The 8,755-nt window shown below is 50.3% G+C and overlaps 1 protein-coding gene across 2 annotated transcripts in view; it reads left to right on the top strand.

The window, feature by feature from the left end:
* The window catches only part of GTF2IRD1 (GTF2I repeat domain containing 1), a 73,404-nt gene that overhangs the window by 21,063 nt on the left and 43,586 nt on the right, over window positions 1-8,755 (top strand). For both annotated transcript variants that reach the window (XM_006918537.3, XM_025051514.1), the window contains exons 11-14: window positions 723-760; window positions 1,255-1,335; window positions 2,015-2,104; window positions 8,369-8,416. In XM_006918537.3, the coding sequence (XP_006918599.1) occupies window positions 723-760; window positions 1,255-1,335; window positions 2,015-2,104; window positions 8,369-8,416 (257 nt within the window). The remainder of the gene's footprint in view (window positions 1-722; window positions 761-1,254; window positions 1,336-2,014; window positions 2,105-8,368; window positions 8,417-8,755) is intronic.

Here is an 8,755-nt window from a genome sequence, read left to right as displayed (position 1 = left end):
CACTATTTGCCCTCACAGCACTGTGGGCCAGGGAGGATCTAAAGGGACAGAAAAGAACAGAGATCGCTGGTTTTCCTTTACCTGGAGACCTCTTATTTCCTCTTGGGAGATGACCACTTGTTGCCTGGTCTCAAAAGCCTTCCCGTGGCACCCAATGTTTGCCCTGTATATCTACAAGGCCCTGCACTCAACTCACGGCCTGGTTACCGTCCACCAGTGCCCCACACCCAGGCTTGGAGCCAGGGACAGGCCATTAGTCCCAAATCCCACGTTTAGCCCAGGCCTCTCTAGGCTTCATGAATTAACTGAATCATCCATCTTGGGCCCTGCCCAGCTGCACTCCCCAACTCCTTTCCCAGACTCCCACCCACCCTCCAGGCTGATGATTCCTACCACTCTCAATTCCCCTAATAAGCACTGGTCAAACTCTCACTGTGCTAAGTCATGGGGCTCCCATTCTGCCCCAAACCAGGATGCTCAGCTGGTGGGGAAGGTGGGCGCCCAGAAAGTTCACCAGGATAGTGAGCAGGCTAGGGCAGCAGGAGACTGCTGTCTCAGGAGACGGGGCAGTGGGAACCTCACTGTGGGGAGGGCCATTCTGTGTGGATGGGAGTGAGTATGGTCAGGGGTACATTCCATACTGGCAGCCACCATGGGCCCTTGACTGCCTGGAGGGGAAATCTGGGCTGGTGCCATGTCATCTCTTGGCTTCCTTCCCACAGGTCAGACAAGAGTGGGATCTCTGAAGACTGTGGGCCAGGTGAGAAGAAGCAGGACCCCCTGGTGTGTGTCATGGGGCGGGAGAGTGTCCATCAGCCGGCCACCCAGCAGCCTTGAGGAGATGAGCTCAGACCATGAGCCTGGAGTACTAAAGAATTTCCTCTGCCTACTCCCGTCACCCCCTAGGCCTCAGAGCATGCTGGGAGCTCACGAGTGGTGGGGAGCTGAGAGGGACAGATGAGATGTGGGTGACATTGTGGGGGAGTTGGGAGACCAGGATTCTGGCATCACACTGCCTCCTAGGGTGTCTTTCTCAAGTGGTTTCCACTCTTAGGGCCTCAGTCACCATGTCTATGAATTGGAAAACACCGGAACTGGCCTGTGGTCCTGCCTGGTCTGGGCAAGAGCGTGTGAGCTGCTGTGACTTTGGTTGGGTGTTAATAACAAGTCACAGACACAAGGATATTCTGAATGACTCACCCTGCCTGGCCAGGCTCATGTCTGCATCTGACTGGACCCCTCATTTCCTCACAGGAACCTCCGGGGAGCTGGGTGGGCTGAGGCCCATCAAAATTGAGCCGGAGGATCTGGATATCATTCAGGTCACCGTCCCAGGTAAGGGACAGACGTCTGAAGGGCTGATGCTGCTGCCTCAACCTGCACCTACAGGAAACGAGCAGCTCCCACAGCAAGGTTCCTAGGCCTGCTGGAGCCACTGGGTTCCCTCCCAGCTAGATTGGGGCTGTCCACTCAGTCTCCCTAGGCTCTGTCCTAACCAAGAAGGGGTCTCCAGGCTGTTGTTTCTCTGGTTTGATCCTGAGAACAGTAGAGTATCACGTATGCTTTCTGCAGCCACATCTGCCCCTTGTGCTAGGAGTCGGGTCTCTCAGCTCTGACTTTCCTAAAGGTCCCCTTGCAATCTTCATCTGTCTGGCCTGGCTTCCTTGGGATTCGGGAGGCAGGAGGGAGGAGAAGAAAAGGCATTGGAGTAAGAGGATCTATCTAAGTTTGACACCTGACTCGGAACCCCGAGTCTCAGCTGCCACGTCTGTGAAGAGGAGGGTGTACTTGGCCTCTGGAGGTTGACCATGGGGTAACCACTAGGAGCCCCCAGGGTGTCGGGCCTCTGGGTCCCTTCCTGGCCTTTGATCATTAAGGCTGCCCTCCCCGAGTGTCAGGGCATGGCTTCCTTAAGGATCCTTCTCTGTGGGCGTGCTGGGCTGGAGTCCCTGGGAGACTGTGACTGCGTGAGACAGGCAGAAGAGTTTCTTGTCATTTGGAGTTTTGTCCCCAGACCCTTCGCCAACTTCTGAGGAAATGACAGACTCGATGCCTGGGCATCTGCCCTCGGAAGATTCTGGTTATGGGATGGAGATGCTGACTGGTAAGAAATGAGCTGGGGACCCACCTCCCTGGGGCGTAATGGGCAGAAGCATAGGCCAGGAAGCTTTCCTTGCTATGGACTGTTCCTCTTAGAGAAAACTCAGTGCATGCCTGACTCCCCGGCCCAGGCTCAATACCTTTCTGAAAACTTGAACCTGGCCGTGGTTTATATTAAGTCTGGTTACTAGTCTTAATTTGCATTAATTTGTTTACTTATTCAACAATTATTTATTGAGCACCTGCTATGTACCAGATCCTGTGTGAGATGCTAGGGACAGAGCAGTGAACCAGACACACCAAAGTTCCTGTCCTCACGGGGCTGACATCCCAGTGCAGGCAGACAGATAAAGCAAATTGATAAGTAAATTAGAAAGTCAGATGATGGTATGTGCTGTGGGGGCACAAAGCCAGGAGGGGGAGGTATTAGAGGTAGGAGGGGCAGTTTAGTTACTACAGGACTTGGTTGATCAGAGTGGACCTCACCGAGAAAGTGACGTTGAAGCAAAGACCTGAAGGAGATGCAGGTGGGAGCCCTGCGGATATCAGGAGTTTTCTGGGCAGAAGGAACAGCAAGTACAAAGGCCCTGAGGTGGACTATGCCCAGCATGTCTGCAAGGAGGCCCAAGTGGCTGGAGCAGAGTAAGGTGAGAAGGTGAGGTTAGGGAGGTGATGAGGTGGGTTCTGCCAGGCAAGTATATCAAAGGAGGGAGTTGGGGTTTGATTCTGAGGATACAGGAACTGCTTGGGGGTTGGAGCCAACCAGGAATATTTTAACAGTATTCACTCTGACCGTGGGGTTGAGAATAGACTGCAGAGGAGTAGGGACAAAGACAGAAACGTACTACTGCAGTAATCTAGGCAAGCGGAGTGGTGGGGCTGGCAGCAGGGAGTGGGTGGAGTTCTATATGTTTTGCTTTTTAAACTTGGTTTTGGAACAGAACTGAAATGAATACTTAATCTCATGTGCCCAACTCCCAGCTCCAACCATTATCAACAGATGTTATTAGAGCTAATAAAAATAAGAATTATTATAGGTACTTTTTTAAAAATAAATCATTATAAAGATAAATACTATGTAAATTATAGTACAGAAGGTTTGAGGATATGGCAGAAAATATCAGTACTCAGGGGACTGGAGTTTGGAAAGCTCTGTAATAGGGAGGCAGGGCCAGGCCAGGAAACTTTAAGAAGAGAGATGGCATTTGTTGCTTTTCCTGTGTGTGGTGTCCAGTGTGAGCTTGATCCGAAGGGGAGAGGAGGGGCAGCTATCGCTTAAGGATACCATGCAAAAGCATAGTGGGCAGCATTTAAAGGAACAGTACAGAGAACTCAAAAACGTAATGTTTAGTGTGAAAAGCAAGTATAGATGGATATGGACAATATAGCATTTATCTAAATTTGGAAACATAAAAACAGTATTTTTTAATGTTTTATTAAAAAATCAGGTGCAAATATGACCAAATGCTAACATGCATTCATTCCAGCTGGTGGGTACACGAGTGTTTGTTATAATATGCTGTATGCTTTTCTACACTTTTTAATTTTTCCCTCACCAAAAACAAACAAATGTCTGGAAAAATAAGTAAGGTTTCCTACTGGCCAGGTGGGTTGTGATATGCGAATTGGTGACAGAATAAAGGTAGAACATCTCTACCCCTCGTTTGCTTCCATCACTTCTGTCAGGGAGAACGGTCTAGAAATAGGAGAGTGAGGAGGACCTGGGAGTCCCACTTATTAAGGAGATGCGAGCGTCTGCAGAGCTGCTGTGGATGAGTATAGATCTCCAGCTTCTGATAAGTCCGATCCCAGGCAGCTAATACCTAAGATCCACCATCTATGGTACTTGAAAAGTTACGGTGGACGGAAGCTGAGCTGACAACGGAAAACAGACTTCGAGATAAGAGTTTGCCCAAATTGCAGACAGGTAGACCGGGCATCAGTCCCAATCACAGTTCTGGAACAGATTTCTATGTAGACAACTGAGTTGTCAGAAGGGACCCAGTGTGGATCATTTATAAGGTATGAGTTGGCTTGTGAGCTATCAGGATCTCGAGCTGGCCCTGGGCCAGCGGGGGAAGCAGGGCTGCAGGGGGCCCCCAACTTTCACTTGGAAGATGTTTCCCCTTCTATCTTGGAGGGCTTGGTTCTTGCTCAAATATTTATCAGTTAGTTGGATGAAGGACCCTCAGGTAGCAGGCTTATGCAATTTGCAGGTGCCTCAGGAAGGAATGGGCAGTCCACCCAAGAATGATGTTCTTCATGGCCTTGACTCACCAGAAACTGGTCTGAAATACACGAGGAGAATTCACAGCCCATGGACATGGGTCATGGGTTGTGCTCCCCAGGAAGCAGACTCTGAAATGGAGTGGGGCCTTTTTAATGTGTGGGATATTTCTTAGGGGCTGCCTTTGGGATCAACACCTGTATAAGGGAGGGGATGGAAAGGAAGCACAAAGGAGCAGAAAGAGAGATCAAGCCTTGATGCAGCCCCAGTGGTAGCCTCTGCCAACTCCATGGGGAGCTCTGAAGCCAGAATGGCCCCGTAGAGTTGTTCCAAGTTGAACCGGTATCCTAGCCTTCATACATACGCCCACCTCAGTTGGTCACAGGACATGGGCCACCCAAAAGGGCAGTTCTTAAAGGGGCAATTGCCCAGGGCTGCCAGTTGACCATAGTCCCTGCTGCTGGGGCAACAATGTGGGGATGTGGGTGGTACATCCCAGTGTTCATCACAGCGTTAATTGATGATTGCACCAAAAAAAGAGAGATAGCCTATAAGCAAACACATATGGCCACAGAAATGAGGACTTACACAGGGGACATCTCTTTTGCACCCCTTAACTGGACAGAACTTTCACTGAGCATACGTGATGTGAGTAAGAATGCAAACGCACAAATTGCTTTTTTTTTTTTTAAACAAATTTGTCAGCTCGGAGAGCCATGAAAATGAACTCCCCTGGTCGTTCCAGGAATCCAGTCCTAAGAAAATATCTGAAATACGGACAACATTTTTTGTACAGAGGTGTTTGTGGCAGTGTTACTGATGACAATGAAAAATTGGAAAGAGCCAGTCCAACTACTGCGGTGCTGTTAATGGTATCCTCCTGATGCAGCCACTAAAAATAGGCAACACGAGAGAATGCAAAAGACACAAAAATGAGTGTGCTCTGTTGACAACCATGTTGAAAACATAATTACTGGTTTATATATATATACATCGAAACAGTAGCTGTATTAGGTTAAGTGCTTTATCTTTCTTAAGTCCTAAATTAGTTATGATGTGCATTCAATACCTTGGTAATGAAAAAAGAGGATTATTTGTCAAGCACGCGCTGAGCATGACCAGACTTGACAGCAGGTGGTGAGACTGTAAGGAGTTTAGTTGACCAGAGGCTCAGGATGAGCTGCCAGTGTGGTCTGTCCGCTAAGAGGTCATGTGGCACCTGGCTGTGCTCACAGCAGTACTAGATGAGACCGTGGGGTCCCAGTCTGAGCCCCAGAGGCTGGTGGTGCTGTGGGGACAGTGGGCTGTGGACTAGCATGGTGCCATTTCTGTTTGGAAAGCTTCTTCCCTCCTAGTTTGACAAAACAGGAAATCGAGGCCTGGTAAGGCCAGTTCACCTCCCCCAGATCACCCAGCCTTGGGCTGGAACCCAGGTTTGCCAGTTCCCTGTCCAGGGCCCCTTTCAAGTCACCCCACTCAAAACTGATGAATTCTGAGATTTTTAAGACCACTGTGGATTAGAGAGTTGTGTGTATATGCTGTGCTTTTTTCTGTTTACACATGTACACTGTAAAATAAATAATACAGAACTCTAACACGTAAAGGAAAAGCTCCCGCTGCCCCCTCTTCAGGCATTTACTAGTTTAGTGTCCATCCTCCGTGTTTTTACTGCACACATGCTAACTCCTTTTGTTAACTATTTTGTACCCTTCATCCCTCATTTCCTCACCTGATGCCTTGGACATATCTCTGCAGCAGCATAGTATTCACTGTCAGCATATCCTTGGTCATTTATTGAGGTTGTTCCAGTTTTTCACTGTTGAAGTGGGGGAGCAGTGAGCTCATGGATGGGTGTGTTCAGGGTAAATAGCCTGGCCCTCCCCATCTTGGAGAATCAGGCACATTCCCCTTGTTTAGAATTTGGGCCCCCCCCCAAACACCTGGGTTGTGTCTCCCTGCCTTTGAAAGGCCTCCCCTGAGTGGATCTGGCCCAGCTTCCTTCTGCTTGCGGGACCCAGCAAGCCTGGCAGAAGCCCCTCCCAAGTTGTGGTTGGCTGAGCTGGGTCAGGTCATCTGCCTAGTTCTCTCAATTGTTGCTATCTCTTGAGGGGGCAGCACTGCACATGTGGACAGCTCACAGTGGGGATAGACTCCTGGACCAGGTCTCTGCTCTCTTGACCTTCACAGGCCACCTGGAGAACTTAATAGGTGTTCCAGGTTTGACATCTGGGCAGCTTCCTCTACCTCCAGACAGATATAATACCTGACTCCCTGTCACAGGTGTCTGCTCAAGGAAACCCTCCCTAGTGGCCCTGCTTGTCCCTCTGTCCCCACCACTCATCTCTTCCTATCTGCCCCACTCTCCAGTGTATTAGTGGGGTCCCCCAGAAGCTGACCCCAAGACAAATGCATTCATTAACTGGGAGATCTGAGAATACCAGTACAGGATGGGAAGAGGGACTGAGACAATACAGCAGTGTTATGAGGCCTGTGACCACTGCAGGCAGCTGAGCTGTTGGCACACAACAGCCCACACACCTGAGTTTTTGCAGCTGGGTGAGGAGGGAGCTGAGTTAGTGATCTGCCAAGTCACCCCCCATTATTGGCTGAGAGCTTTTTCCAGGGCGTTAACCGCGAGTTTGCAGCTTGTGGGTTCTTCTCCCACAGTCAGTTCTTCAGGCAGAGTCAGGTGGACCCAGCATCTGCTGTCTGCAGTGTATCCTTTACCCCTGAAGAACGTTTAGGCCTACACCTTTAGGTTTAGGCTGGCCCTCAATCTTTTCAAGTCTGCGGCTGAATATAGATGAAACCTTCCAAAACTTTCCAGTTCCTTCTGAGCTGAGCCCCAAGTCTCAGGTGTTTTGGTGATCCCAGATATGCGGGTTCACTTTCCCTCAATTGGTGAGTGGTCATTGACCATTGACAGCTCTCAGGATTTGTCCCTTTCCTTCAGCTCAAGATCCCATTTAGAACGGGGATAGTGCCCTGCATCCCTTGTCACTGAATGCTCTCTCCTCGAGCACGCCTGGTATTCACCTGCTCTGCCACTCCGCAGCTCAACTGCATATTGTGGGCTAAAAGGCCTTCAAGGGCTAGTCCTGCTTGTGAAGGACTGGTGAGCTTCCTAAGTCACAGCTCCCATCTGGTTTTCACAAGTGTTGAAAACCCTTCCAGTGCCTGCCTTAGCCATGGTGATGCTGCTGAGGGTCTGTCCGCTTCACCACGCCCCATTCAACCCACTCCCACTGTCCTCATTTGCATGTCATCCTCTAGCCAAAACCAGTCATCTCTGAGTTTGCCTCCCCTCCCCATACTGCTCCTCTCTGCTTGCCCGTGTCTTTCCCACCCCATTGCTTTTCCTGGATACAGATCCAGCCCAGATGTTCCCCTCCTACAGGAAGCCTCCCCTCCTCAGCCCCCAAGGCCAACAGGGGACCACCTCTACCCCCATGAAGCCTCAGCCGTCACCTCACTTGTTTGCTGCATTGTATCCTTGCTACCTGTAGACAAGCATCTGAGGACAAGATTGGATCCACTGCTTTCAGCCTGGGCCGGGGCCAGTGCCACCTCATCAGCCGCACCCCCCAACCACCTGACCCTGGATAACTCCATGCCTCCCACCTGCCCCTCCCTGTGTTTCTTTATTTGTTTTTCTTCATGGCATCACCACCATCTGGCATTGTGTTATGTCTGCATCACACCAGGAAGACAGGGCTTTGTCTTGTTCCCATGTGTCTATCTTGAGTGCCTGGAATAGAACATAGAACGAAGTAGTAGGGAGGACTGGCAGGCTCGGGGCTGGCCTCCAGGGGGTACACACCAAATGTGATGGGACACCTAGTGTCTGAACCTGCCCTCTTCGCTTGGAGGTGAAGGGTGCCTGTACTGAATCTGGGTCCCTGATCCCGTCTGGGGCTCGCTATGCTGTGCTCGAGTCAGAGCCCACCAGCCTGCTGTTCCTCACCTTTTGGCCTGACTTTGGCAGCACAGGCTGCAGGAGATAATGACCATGGCTTCTCAGCATCCTCTGTTCTCTTTCAGACAAAGGCCCCAGCGAGGACCTGCGGCCCGAGGAGAGACCTGTGGAAGGTGAGGCACTGACTACCTCCGACATTTCACCCCACCACCCAATCTCTGCTCCCCTCTCCAGCTCCCCCATCTCCCCTTTGTCTCTCTCCAACACCCTGTTTGGGGGTGGGAGTCCTGTGGGCCGCCTGAGGTGGGATGTTTACAGACCTGTCTTCTAGAACTAGGAGGTACCTAGTCAGAGGTACAGTAGCTCTTTATGGAAAAGGAAATTGCAAGGCTTTCTTTTATTTTTTTATACACACCCTGCTCTTTCCACAAAGGTTTTGCTTCTTTCCACAAAGTTTTTAAGGCTGAGGTCTGAGCCTAGGTCTGAGCCAATAGAATTTAGGCCTGAAAAAA

This window comes from Pteropus alecto, unplaced genomic scaffold (assembly GCF_000325575.1).
Source record: "Pteropus alecto unplaced genomic scaffold, ASM32557v1 scaffold68, whole genome shotgun sequence".
In the NCBI taxonomy this organism is placed as follows: domain Eukaryota; kingdom Metazoa; phylum Chordata; class Mammalia; order Chiroptera; family Pteropodidae; genus Pteropus; species Pteropus alecto.
The sequence above is the reverse complement of the archived record's forward strand: the minus strand, read 5'-3'. Positions and strand labels throughout refer to the sequence as shown.